We start from the raw sequence: 14,152 nt of genomic DNA, 5'->3' as shown, positions 1-14,152 counted from the left end.
AGAGGATTATTTATTTATTATATATTTATTTATTTTTGGAAAACATCTTTAAAACTTTTAAATTGATTACACACCCAGAAACACGGAAAAGTTATTGTGATTATGTAAACCACAGACTGCTGCAAGAAATCAAAGTCACATTAGCACTCTATGCTTATGTCCGAACAGATGAATCATACCTGTCAATTCCAAAAGAAGTAAAGTAGCTTAATAAGAAGGTTATTTGCAAGGTTACATGGCAGTTTATATTGGAAATAAGCAGAGATATTAAATAGGCTCTGTTTTTCATAATTATGCCGAAAAGTCTTCCAAGGTAAATACAACTTCTGATTTAGTATGGAACCATACCTCTCAACCTTAGAGCAAGAAATCTGGACAAAGCGAAAAATAAAAGTGGGACACAGGCCCAAAAATAGTTATGCAACACAGACACCATTGAAACAACTGTAGCTGCAAACATTATACATCACTTATAATCTTTCTATCCCATCATTGTCAGTTAAACATTATATGGCTCATTCAGTCCTGCCTTCTTTTGCATCAAAGAAAACCATGCTTTGAAATGACAAATGCATTAAAAAATAATAAATAAAACACATTGCATCAACATCCTGCAACTTCCTACCTGCAAGCAACCACAGAGCTTTCACTGAAACTAGGGCTGCTTGTTTCCCCAGAATGACAGCTCTCCCTAATTAAGTCTAATGGTATACAATCTACCAGTATCTGGACTACCTGAAAGAAATTAAATTATGGCCTGTAAAGTGAAAGTACACTTTGTTTAATTAAACTATATTTCTAAACCTACTTACTATATTTTTTCAGTAACATCCCAATATCCATTTCCAGGTCACTTTACAAGATATTGGCAGTGGTAGACTTGGCATCCTTCAGTACCCCACAGGCCCACGCTAATACATTGTCCATTAAATGTAAATATCCATCCACTGTAAATGGCAAGAAGCTATGTCTTAAAAAATCTACTTCTGGCATGCGTACCCAAGTATTAGGTTTTGAAAAAGAAACATATTCTCCACAGTCCGTTGATTTGCCAGTATTGATGATCCGCCAAAGCTATGCTTACTGTTGTCCAATCTACCACTGCTTAGAACCCACCAATGAAAAAACAGTACTAGGTGCTTTTTTGTTTGTCTGAAAAAAACAATACAACTTTATATACTACAGTCCCACATAGTCAGTCCACTACTGACCCATTAACCCTAGGCTGCTGTCTCAATCTTACTCCCTGCATTACCTTGGATGACTACTTTTATTTCCTAAGCAAAAGACACAAATTGGAAGATGAGGCAAAAATCCAGACATTCTTTGAAAATCCATACAGTTAAGAGGTATGAGTTCATGTTCAATACAACCCTCTCCCTGTCAGGAAAGCTGCAATTTAATGAAAGTGTACTCTTAATGTATGATGTATTTGTGAGCTAACTTGTTTGTGTTCAGTAGGTAGACTGATCATTGTTAGCCTCTTTGTGCATGCATCTCTCTCTGTCATGCACACACATACACACACACACACACACACACACACACACACACTCTTCTTCTACTTTCACGCACACAATTCTGCTTTCATGCATGCACTCACTCACTCCGTACTTACCTATTAACACAGGGAATTGCTGTCCCTTTCAAAGGCAACAGCGGTAAATCCATACATGAGTCCCTCTTCAGCGAGAACACGTACACACACACTGATTGTTCAGTGCAAAATAATGGCGTAAACACACTGACCCTTTTTTGGCTCAAAAACAAAACTAGAAGGGTGCGTTGGCGCATGCACACACCAACATTAGCATTACAGGTCACGGGAGTGAAAAACACAAAACAAAAAACGTGTTTTGGGGCATGCATATGTCGATGTTGCAGTTAGAGGTTGAGGGCCGCATGGAAGAGCTCTGAGGGCCGCATGCGGCCCGCGGGCCGCAGGTTGGACACTTCTAGATCTACATGATATTATAAGCACTATACAGTTTTCATGTCTCTTTTGTATTCTCCTTTTTAATATATATATATGTATCTATATAATTTATAAATAATATTATATACAAGTTATAATACTGTGTAGGATATGTTTTTTTCTATGTTCTTAATAGTACATTGTTTTTTAATTTGTTTAGAAGGCTTTTAGTATACTGTAGCATAGTTTAGTATGTAGGTAATAGCACTTTAAGATTTAATTATTTGGTGAATGTGATAGGTTGGTTTGACTTGAACAATTGTATATATTCAGTGCAGCACAATATGAGTTGTTAATGATCTGAAGAAGCTCTTGTAGCGAAAGCGCTAATCTTTGTACAATTTTTTGGTTAATTGACAATAAATACAGTGATTTTTTACATCTTTTGTTTCCTGCTTCGTTCCGCTTCAGTTTGCTGTTTGGATTTTATTACAATTTTGAGACTCTGGAAAAGGAACATTTGCCTGAAGTGTTGGCAGTATTTTTATTTTGGAAAAAGAAATGTGAGCTGTACAGAATGCTCTCCTTCATGGACCACATTCTTCCAGGACAATTAATGGTAAAGACGGACAACACCACTGTTATGTGGTACATAAACAAACAGGGGGTACACATTCTTACCCCCCCTGCTGACTAGCCATGGCATTGTGGAACACAGCCCTGAGCTACCAAGTGCATCTACAAGATCAATTCCTGCCAGGAAAACTAAACACACTGGCAGACAAACTAAGCAGAAACCTCATGGACCCACATGAGTGGAAACTGGAGCCAAGGATTTTCAACATGTTGACAAGCAAATGGGGGAGCCCAGATATAGACCTGTTTGCCTCCCCCCAGAACTGTCAATTGGACAAATTTTGCACAAGGACTTCCCACAAACAAGCTTGGAAAGTGGATGCTCTGTCCTTCAGCTGGTAAAACCTATCAGTTTATGCCTTTCCTCCTCTGCCTCTGCTCTCCAATGTACTACTAAAGATCAAACATGACAAACCAAGGACGATTTTGATTGCACCAGACTGGCCACGCCAACACTGGTACCCCCTCTTGTGCATTGTGTCACCATGGGCCCCATGGCACCTGCCTCGACTCCTACCCTATTGTCTCAGCAGGAGAACCAGGTTCTGCACCCTCAGCTTCAAACACTGAACCTAGCAGCCTGGCTAATTACCTAATCTCTCCTTTACCATCCCTCAGTAAACCAGTGATGGATATCATTTTAGAGGCAAGGAGGCTTAGTACTAGAAAATCTTATGCTGAAAGATGGAAAAGATTCTGTGTCTGGAACCAGTCTCAAGGGATGAGCACAGCAGTGCCCAATTTGCCACAGATTTTACAATACTTAACTGGATGCTTCACAAGGGCCTGTCTTTCTTCTCCATCAAAATTCACGCCTCAGCCATTTCAGCTCATTATAACACAGAACCTCCCCTCTTCTCTCATCCACTGTTCAAGCAGTTCCTCAGAGGGGCCAAAAATTTACGACCACCCAGGAGAGCTCCAACTCCAGCCTGGGACCTTAGCTTTGTATTGGAGAAACTCACTCTTCCTCCTTTCGAGTCAACCGCTACTGCAGACTTAAAATTCCTTTCTTGGAAAACAGCTTTCCTTTTAGCAATCACATCAGCAAGAAAGGTATCTGAATTACAGGCCCTTATGGCAGTGGAGCCTTTCATCATCTTTCATGCGGACAGGGTGTCCTTCAGGACCAGTCCCTCCTTCATGCCCAGGGTGGTATCCAGTGTGGCCCTTAATCAGTCCGTTCAATTGCCAACCTTCTTTCCTAATCCACAGAACAAAAGGGAATGGATACTGCATTCCTTAGATGTGCACAGACAACTTAGATTCTACTTGGACAGGACTAAACCTCAAAGGAAATCTGAACAACTGCTGGTGGCATTTGCTGCAGGGGCAGAGGGGAAGGCTATTTCAAAGCAAACCATTTCCAGATGGATAGGCCATTGCATTAATTTCTGCTACAAGCACCATGGAAAACCTATCCCACAGGGGATGAGACCCCATTCAACCAGGGCTGCATCTACCTCTACAGTCTTTCTCAGAGGCGTCCCTACCAGGGACATCCTAGAAGCTGCTACCTGGAGTTCTGTACATACTTTCACCAAGCATTACCATCTGCCAATTTTCTCTAAATCCAGAGCTGGCTTTGCCACTGCAGTCTTGCAGGGCCTTAAAGCTGGTCCTAATGCTATCTAAACTCCTCCTCCCATCCTTATCTTTGGGAATCTACCCAAATGTGATGACTGCAACAGTGAAACACAAAGAACATAGTACAGTTGTGTACACTTACCATAAATGTAGATGTTCGAGTGTATTCACTGTTGCATTCCTGGTTACCCTCCAGCTCCCTTACTTCTTTTGGCTATACCTCTACTCTCCTTTACAATGCTCAAAAGCTTTTTAGTGTATTTGCTTTTTTGTTGGAGGTATAACCTTGTTTATTTATAGATTTAATTGCTTCCCATTGGGGGGCACCTGACATCTGAGGCAAGAAAAACTGATGTAATGGCATCGGCTGCATGTTTTATACCCCTGATGACCTGACGTCACAGAAGAAGGGACAGCAACCAACGTAGAACCCAAGACTTTGTTAATCAGGCCACCTGAGGGATGCTGCAAGCAGATAACCCAAATGTGATGACTGCAACAGTGAATATACTCGAACATCTACATTTATGGTAAGTGTACACAACTGTACTTTCTTGACACATGGAACTAACAGTTAACTACTGATTGATAAGGTGGTTCTGGTTTGTCTCAACAGAAGTCTCTGAGCAGGTGAACCAAGATGTTTATCACGAGGAACATTTCTGACATTCAAGAGATTCAGGAAAACATCACTATTTTCTTGTTTTGATTTCTCTAGTAACTGTTTTGCACTTTGAACTGCAGTTTTGCCAAACCATTTGACTGCAGGTACTCAGGACTACTTGTGACATGAGTCCCATTCTTCAGCAAATCTTTTGAACTGTTGGCTTGTAAACTGCGTGCCATTGTCAGAAATAACTTTGTGCAGACTACCATGTACTGCAAAATGATGCTTCATCTTAGTAGTGACAGTACTGGATGCTAGTTTAGGAAGCAGGTCAATCTTAAACCAATTGGAGTAAGAGTCTACTAACACCAAATAATGTTGACCATTCCACTCAGATGTCTGTAGCTACTGTTAACCAAGGTAATTCCGGAATCTGGTTTAGCTGAAGTGGTTCCTTCTGTTGATGTGACTTTGTACTATTACACACTGAAAAGATGAAAGTGCTCTCTCATTGTCTTGTGACATAGAAAGCCAAAATACTAGACATCTTGTCCTTCTTTTGGTAGAATCGACTCCAGGGTGACCATGATGCAAGATTGTAATGTACAGTGGTTGAAAGGACTTTGGAACAATTACTTTCAGGCCTTTCATAATGATACCTTTGTCAGAAAAAAATCTCATCTCAGTATGGAAAATAAGGTTGCACTTCTTGAGGTAAACTAGATTGTTTTGATGGCCATCCTTGATTGATAAATTTGTTCAGCCTTTGTAAAACTGGATCTGTGGCTGTGTGATCTCTTAGCTCATCAAGATGTGTGGAAGAAAAAAATCACACCTCCATGACTTCAAAATCAAGGTTCTCATTCTCATGCTGTTCTGTGGTGTTTCTGGATGATCTGGATAAGGTATCATAAAGATAAAGAAGTGTGCCTTTCTTGTAGACATGATTGAAATTGTACGCTTGCAATCTCAGCATCATACATTGCATTCGGGCAGGAACTGAATGCACAGGCTTTGTCAAGATAGTCAGTAGAGGTTGGTGGTCTGTTTCAATCTGTATAGGTCTACCATAAACATAATCCTGGAACTTCGAACATGCAAACACAATTGCCAAAAGCTCTTTCTCAATGTGGGTGTACTGCATCTCAGTTTAAGTAAGAGTTTTCGATGCATAGGCAACAGGTTGATCCTCTTGTAGAATGACTGCACCAAAACCAAATTTTGAAGAATCACAGGAAAGTTTAACTGGTTTGTAAACACCGTAGTACCTGAGAGTTGGTGGACTAGCAGTTCTCTGTTTCAGGATATCAAATGCTCTTTGGTGTTGCTCTAACCAAGACCAGGATACCTCTTTACGTGTCAGCTCTGTGAGTGGTGCTGAAAATTGACTCAAGTCTGGAATGAACTTGCCTAGGTAGTTGACCATGGCAAGAAAATGTTGCAGGACTTGAGCATTGTCTGGAACTGGCATCTCAAGAATAGCTGTTTGGCTTAGAAGGGTCTGGATGTAGGCATTTATTTGTAAATAATGACCAACTTAAGTAACTACTTGTAGCCTGAATTTGCATTTCTGTGCATTGAGCTTAAGATTCACTTGACGTGCCCTTTCTAGAACTTTTCTGAGGTTTCTGTCATGCTCTGCTTCATCATGACCTCCTACTAGTATGTCGTCTACTATAATAGCACAAGGATACCCAGAAAAAATTTGCTCCATTGCATGCTGAAAGACTTACCTACAGAATTTATCCCAAATGGCATTCTCAAAAATCTGTACCTGCCAAATGGAGTACTGAAAGTAGTGAGAAATGAGGATCTCTTGTCAAGTTGAATTTGCCAAAATGAACTATTTGCATTTAAGACAGAAAAAATGGCATTTGGTATCAAGGCTGTGACTTCTTCGACTGTGTGCATTGGATGATGAGGTGTTTTTAGCATTTTCTTCAAATCTTGTGGGTCAGTACATATTCTGATGTCATCTGAGCTTTTCTTATGAGCCTCCACCATGGAAGATACCCATTCACTTGGAGTTTCATCTGGAGAAATCACACCCTGTCGCACCATTTTATCTAGCTTAACTTTGACTCTTTCCTGCATGGCTGTTGGAACCTTACATGCTGGTATGACAGCTGGACTGACCACTAGGTCTAATTTCATGGAGTACGCAACTAGAAGTTTGCTTAGTTTGTTGTCGAAAAGCTTAGCATAGGTAGAAAAATGTACTGGGCAAAATTAGAGTAGTAGTGTTTCAAGCTAGCTTGGTGGACCTCCTTATTAAATGAAAGCAGTCCCATTTTCAAACTCTCTGAGCCCTGATAATGACTGGATGTGCCTCTTGACTGCATAAAATAATAAGTCATAGCTTCTTCCAGCAGAGTAACATGAAAGCAGTACTGAGCCTTCGGTCTGAATTTCTTCAGTTCCTTAAGCAACAAGCTTCGCACACCTTGCAAAATCAAGCCTTTCACCTTTACACACTTTAGCAAATGTTTCTGCTGACATAACATTGCACTTGGAACCTGCATCAACTTTGAGCTCTATGGGTTTGGCATTTATCCAAACAGTACAAAATACTTTTTGCCCTCAAGTCTACTGTATTGACCATTTCCTGAAGCACTGACACACCAACATAAAGAGTAGCCTGTGACCCTACAGCATAGCTTTCTGATTGATCAACTCATTTCTTAAAATGTTCCCTTTTAATAAAAGAATGTGGGCCTTTTGATTTACAAAACCTTTTGAAGTGATTCCATTTATTGAATTTGTGTCATTGTTGACCAAAAGCTAAACATTTCCCCCTTTTGGTTTCATGATTTCCACCACAGCTATGACAATTGGCAGTGAAACTAGGTTGGGACCCATGCTTTGAGTTTGCTGACTCACTCTTATGCTTCATTGACTGTGCGAACTCTGGAATTTGCTGGAAAGTTCTGGGGTTTACCAGTGAGTGCTGCAGGGGTTACAGTTGCTGCCATGTACTTGGCCCGGTTTCTTTTAACTCCATGCTGCATACTATCAACTTGAGCTTTATCATTGTGCCTTCTAAAGCTGTTCTCATTTGTAAGCATTTTTCTGTGCTTTTTTATGAGCTCATATATCTTACAAATTTCTATGGCCTTATTCAAAGTTAACTCACTCTCATGTCACAAAATCTTTCTCACATCATCTTTTATACCACACACATGTCTGTCCTTTATCAACTCATCCCTTAAGTCTCCAAATCTGCACATTTTAGCCTTTTTTCTCAGGTCAGTTATATGTGCTGCAAAAGTTTCACCAAGCTTTTTGATCCCTTTTGTAAAATAAGTGCCTTTACATAGTAACATTTGTCTGGGGGTTACACATTTCTCTAAATTTACATTTTAAGCACTCTGGGCCCTCCCTTGACTCATCCAGTACAGCAATATGATGATTTTCCCCCTCTCCTGTATAGATAGCAGGTGCATACACAAATGAGCGTTCCCTTTCTATGGCTTCTGACCCAGCTAAATTAAGTAGAATAAATGTCTTTGTACAGTCATCTTTATCAGAAATTGCAGCCTGTATGAAAAGGTTGTACTCTTGTTCAAACACTCCCCAGTTCTCCGCAATATTACTGTCAAACAAGTGCACTGGGTTTTCAAAATCTGTCTGCCATGCCCACAAAGTATACACAAACACACTGAAAATATGGCCCTTGTAATTATGTATGAGCAAACTTTTGTGAGCTTGTAATAACATTTAGATGCACAATAAACACTGTACTTTGTGAAATATGCCTTGTAATGGCTGTACTTTTGCAAAATAGTTTACTACAACACTGCAAAACATGCAAACACGTTATGCCCTTCTGGTAACTAAGATGTCTTTGCTTAATATAAAAAATATGTGCTTTGCAAAAAATGCGGTCATTTCCCTTTATTTGTTTTATGTAATTTGGATTTATTTCAAACATTTTCCATAATAATTTGAATATTTTTATCAATATCATACATATTGGTTTATGTGAATATTATTTAGAATGTTCTGTATGCCCCGTTTCATATTTTACAGAAAATAAACAGTTCTGAGTAAGTTTTAATATCTGAAATTCATTTTTGACCTGTTTTGGGAAGTATGCACATTTTTTGAAGGATTCACTCTTGTATATTCCACTAGTCCCAAGCCAAGTGCCTTAAGTTGTTTTAGTTAAGCTGCCTCTAACATCACGCCCTTTAGATATGCCGTTTCTGTCTCTATGTCCTTTAGAAATGCCACTTCTGGCACCATGTTGCTTGTCCTTCTCTAACATATATGACAAGCAGATGGAGGTTTCGTTTAGATGCTTTAATACATAGAAACACATCATGATGGATAGCAGCATCATAAAGTACGAACGAACTAGTTAACAGATGGACCTCGCATACATAAATGCTTACATCTCAACAACTTACTACAAAATGACTAGCTTGCATGTGCTCAGTATTTATACACTTGTGCAAGCCCTTGGATAGCTTCTTAAAGGTACATACACACATATTGATCAACACTTTGGTCTGGGTGTTCTCCAGACTCTGTTCCATCCATTGAAGAACGGACAGAAAGACAACATCAGATACGAAAGTTATGTAATTACCATAATAATAGATCTGTGTTGTCTGCTTCCTTCCTTCCCCAACTTCCCTTACTCCTTCCCACTTCCTTGAATTTCCTCTTGGCTGTTGGAGTAACTGTACTTAGCTGCCTTGATTTGATCATGTACTCTTCTTTTCAAGTTCTGGTTTGGCAGTTTTTCATGCTATGTGGTAGTTGTTTTTTTAGGTTTTGGGGCACATTCCTTTACATTGGTATAGGGGCAAACTCGATTTGAGGTTTCTCTTCTTGGAGATGGGAAGGAGGATGAGAACTTGATCCAAAGTCTGAGAGTAGCCAAAGGCAGATCCAAGATGGATCCGAGATAACCCATCCGTTGAGGAAGTTTGGAAGCAGACAACACATCTGTCATGATACTAAGTGAATAACTTTCATTTATTGGTATGTTGTGAGGTAAACCAGGTATACTGTACTTTGCTGTTTGTATGTATTTACTGCATTTTGGACATATGGAATAATGTGACCAGAAACCTTAATTTTTCTCAAAGAACTGTAATGCTAGGAATGTCACACTGTGCATTTTACTTCTATGCACTATGCTGTACAAAATGGCCATACAGTAGTGTGTCTTGCGTGACTTATTTTCAGTATGTGGGTATACCATACTTTGCTCTCTCTGTGAATTTACTAATTAGCTGTCTACCCTGGTAAACAAATTTAAATAAATGCTAGAATTTTATTCTGTGTAGAGGAAGCTTATTCCATATTCAAAGGATGCATGGTTCATCACTTCTCAGCATTTACATTGTAGAGCTGCGTTTGTGAAAGTGTTATAGATGTTTGAAAGCCAGCATGGTCTACAAGCCAGAGCACTAAATTATTTTCTTTCTTTTTTGCCTCCTGTAGGCACCAAGGTGTGTGGGAGAGGTACATGGGAACCGTTCGATGTTGCATTCTAAAGATGTATCATGACTAATTGTTTGAGGTTGAGCAGAGAACCCCTGTCTCTGACACTTACTTTATTCCTTGTAAAGCCATCTCAAGAAGTGGAAGGACCTCCTGTTGGTAGATTTTTGAGGCAGCCAGCCTTGAAGAACAAGATTACCGATAGATATGAACTTAAGAAATACCATCATAAAGGAAATCGGTAGACAGTGGCACCATGGTGTTATAAAGTGTCACTGATTTTATTTTCAGCTTCTTCATGGAATCATATTTAAGAACAGGAACCATCACTGCTGTCAGGAAACTGTCCTGTTAGTTTTACAAAGCTGTGACACTGTTGTTAGAGGACAGTTAAATTTCTTGCATTGTTATTGGTAATTTAAGTAAGGCTTATGGTAATCATACTCATAGTCATTAATTTGTTTCACATTGTAGCTGTTACTTCAATAGACAAAATATCTGAAGTTTGTGTTCTTAATGTGCAAGTTTGAAAGCCAAGTAACACTGCTAGATTTCAGTGCAAGTGTCAAAACAATTGCTGGCTGCTTGAATAGTCTGTCGATAATGTGGGTATTCTCATAGTCAGAGCTTACTTTAAGAGTTACAGGATTTGTCTTGCAGAATAATGTGTTGATAGCAGTATTTCATGCATCTATTTTTATATGAACATCTTAGATACAATGTTATGCTTTAAGCTTATATCTTCTGGACCCGCATTTATTTGAGCTACAGCTCTCTGTCTAGTCCAGTGCTCTATGTGCTCTCTTTTTTCATGAGATGTGACAGTGAGAGCAAGGCAATTTTCACTTACAACCTAGAGCAGTAGGGGAGGGTTACCATATCTTTTCTGTAACAGCATTTATACTGTACAAAGGCATGGTTTCAGTCAGTGAAAAGTCCCTGGTACAAACAATCCCTTACTGTCAATTTATATATACCTTCCAAGCTGATGTAACCCAGGTCTGTACCTGTGGTCTGTCCTGCAGTAGCATCTTTCATTTAAATAATGGAACTGGATGTAAACTGCTTGATGCTACCTTTATGCTGACTTTGTGCACTGGAGATTGCTAATTAAGCCACAATCACCAGTGGTTTAGTGTTAAAAAAAATCCTCTTGTGTCAGTGGATGGGCTGGAAGTCCCATTGTATTTTGAGAGGCTGTACACCAATAGACTGGTGCAAGTACTGAGTGTATTGCATATTGTGTGGGTGGGTGTTTTGGAGTTTAAATTACAGTGGGTGGTATTTAATCATAAGTAGCACCAGTGGGTGTAATCAGTGGATTCTAGATGAATTTTTGATGGGAGGGAGATTTGATTTACCCCAGTGGAAGTAGAAGGTCAGAGGAGTTAGTGGGTGCTCTCTTATTTTTTATGAGTTCTGTTATCGGATTTGTTTTAACATTTTATCTTAACTTCTGCCTAAGCTCTTATTTTGAAATCACTTCCATTTTTGTTAAATGCTTTATTTTAACCAGATAGCTAAGCTTCTGCTCGCATCTGTTAGGAAAATGTCCTTTCAAATTACGAGCTTCATATTGGAAAAGATGATCCTGCGCAAAGAGCATTACAACTTAAGTCACACCTCTCTGACCTTTTATAACCATCTCAGATTTCGTAGTACCACTGAGTATGTCTTAGAATTCTAAATTGAGAACAGCTTGATCATACCTTTACTGCTGCCCTTATTTAGCCTTAGACTGATTTTTTTGCATACCATGATTATGGAATGCCTAATTTTACCAAACAGCATGTGATAGCATAGTTAACAACATAGTAAACAACCATCTTTAAATTAAAATATCTTGTGATTTTAATTATTTCCAGCACTTCATAAATGCTTAATATCAATTAAATTAGAAGAATATATAGCTTTATGTATGCTGTTAAGAATTTTAAGAACTACATCTGGTATGTCTGTATGTGTATTTTTTTTAATAAAACATCAGTAGAAGCATTTTATATTGTATTCCAAAACATTTATATGCTTCAAGAATCAGACTTCACCTTTTGTGTTTGATACATGAATGTTTGATTGTGTTAACTGATTACAGCCCACTAAGTCCATAGTCTCTTTTCAGGGGATAACTGAGAAAGTATTTAGACTGACTGCAGAAATTTGTATGACTGAGACTTGATAAACCAGACTCTGTAGGATTGTTTGCCTTTATTGTATTTTTTAATTCATTTGTTAACCAGGTAAAGCCACTAGGCCGACATGCCCCATTTCAGGGGTATCCCAGGAGAACTGTTTGACTAAATTGTTTTTTCAGAGTCTCACAGTAGACATGTGAACTGTTGGATTCAAACCTAGTACTACAGGATGATTAACTGTTTATAATTTTAATGTTCATCCATTGGAGATTAATTTCATATTTGACTGTTAACAAAACTAAAATACGATGTATTCATGCACTAACCAGGTGACATTGTTAACCTTTCACACTTTGTTTCCCATTTGTAGTTAGTGTTTTGATTGTAGACTTTTATTGCTGCAATACCAACATGTTTGTCTTCTCAGTTTTGTGTTGCTAAGTTATCCATTGACCCTTCATTGATTTTTTACTCTATACAGCATAACAAACAATCCACTGTTTCCTGGTTTTATTGTGTTGTGCTGAAAGAAAAGCTCTCTCCATTTAAAGAAAAAAATAGCCTGAGGCAGTGAGAGAGATCAGTTTATGAAGATTGCTGAACTACTAATACATTATAAATTATTTTTCCTGGAGTCTTTTCAGTGCATACAATACAGAGTAGCATTATACTAATCTTGAGATATTAAAGGGTTCCAGTTTTATATGTTTTAGGTACCAGTGAGTTTTCTTTCACCAGTGAGAGATAATCACTTCTAGTGTGTGTGTGTGTGTGTGTGTGTGTATGTGTGTTGGTGTTACAAAACAAAACGTGATGTTGGTGTGGAACGTGATGCAACTTTGAGAACACTGGTTGCTGTTGGAGACAGTAATTTATTGTCTGCTGAGCAGTTGTTGAGTGTCAGGTACACAGTATAGGTTTGCATATTATTTAGGCAACTCATAAAGGCATTGTCAGGTTGCCAGGGCACATTTTCACATCATGAGTTGGACTACAGGCACTGTTATGTTTTTGTATCCCTTGATAAGGAAAGTACAGTTGTGTAAGTTGTATTTAACTGTAACAGTAGATGTTTGAATTCTGCTGCAGTTGCATATGTATCCAGCCAATGATACAGCAACTGGCCAGCTTCCAAAAGCTTTCATCCCCTCCCACATTGTCACTCTCACTGCTTATATGCTGAGCCCTTTTTGAAGGGAGCTATATAAACAGCCAGAGTGACTAAATGTCTTCAGGACTTTCTTTGCCTTCAACAAAAAACATGGGAAACTAATCATGTACTAACCAAGATATAAATAACTTTATATCCAACAAAACTGTTTACAAGAAGGAGGGTAGAGGATAAGTGTGACTGCTGCAGCAATGAAGAATTCAACATAAGTGCAGCGTAGACAACTGTACTATGTTCATCATTCTTACTGCTGCAGTAGCTTATGGGTCGATTACTATAGCTTTATCCAACCTGGAAGGAGGAGGAAGGAAAAGGATCCAGGAATCCCTGGAGAAAGGTCATTGTAAAATTTGCTCTGGACCAAGGAAAAGAGTACAGTTTGTAGTGCTTTCTAAAAGTAGGGATGGAAACCCAAGTTGCTGCCTCTAAAGTGCTTCTAGAATCCACCACTTTCCAGTATGCCATGTCAGAAGCTAAGGCTGTAATAGAGTGTAACTTAACACTGCCTGGAGTGGATTTACCTTGGTGAGAGTAACAAAAAAACTGTAGCAAAGGACAGCCACCTGGAAGTAGTCTGTTTAAGCATGGTTGACCTTTATGTCTCAGAATAGGAAATAAACAGTCAACTTTCCTGAAGGACTTGGTTCTGT

The 14,152-nt window shown here is 38.9% G+C and overlaps 1 protein-coding gene across 2 annotated transcripts in view; it reads left to right on the top strand.

The window, feature by feature from the left end:
• LOC122793129 (FGF1 intracellular binding protein) overlaps positions 1–13,038 on the top strand; it is a 544,410-nt gene extending 531,372 nt beyond the window's left edge. For both annotated transcript variants that reach the window (XM_044060893.1, XM_044060894.1), the window contains exon 11: positions 10,200–13,038. In XM_044060893.1, coding sequence (XP_043916828.1) covers positions 10,200–10,269 — 70 coding nt within the window. In that variant the 3' untranslated portion in view covers positions 10,270–13,038. The remainder of the gene's footprint in view (positions 1–10,199) is intronic.
• The last annotated feature ends 1,114 nt before the right edge of the window (positions 13,039–14,152 follow it).

The sequence above is a fragment of the Protopterus annectens genome, chromosome 2.part0 (genome assembly GCF_019279795.1).
Source record: "Protopterus annectens isolate FY-2018-M chromosome 2.part0, PAN1.0, whole genome shotgun sequence".
Taxonomy (NCBI): Eukaryota; Metazoa; Chordata; order Ceratodontiformes; family Protopteridae; genus Protopterus; species Protopterus annectens.
This window is presented reverse-complemented; position numbering and strand designations above follow the sequence as displayed.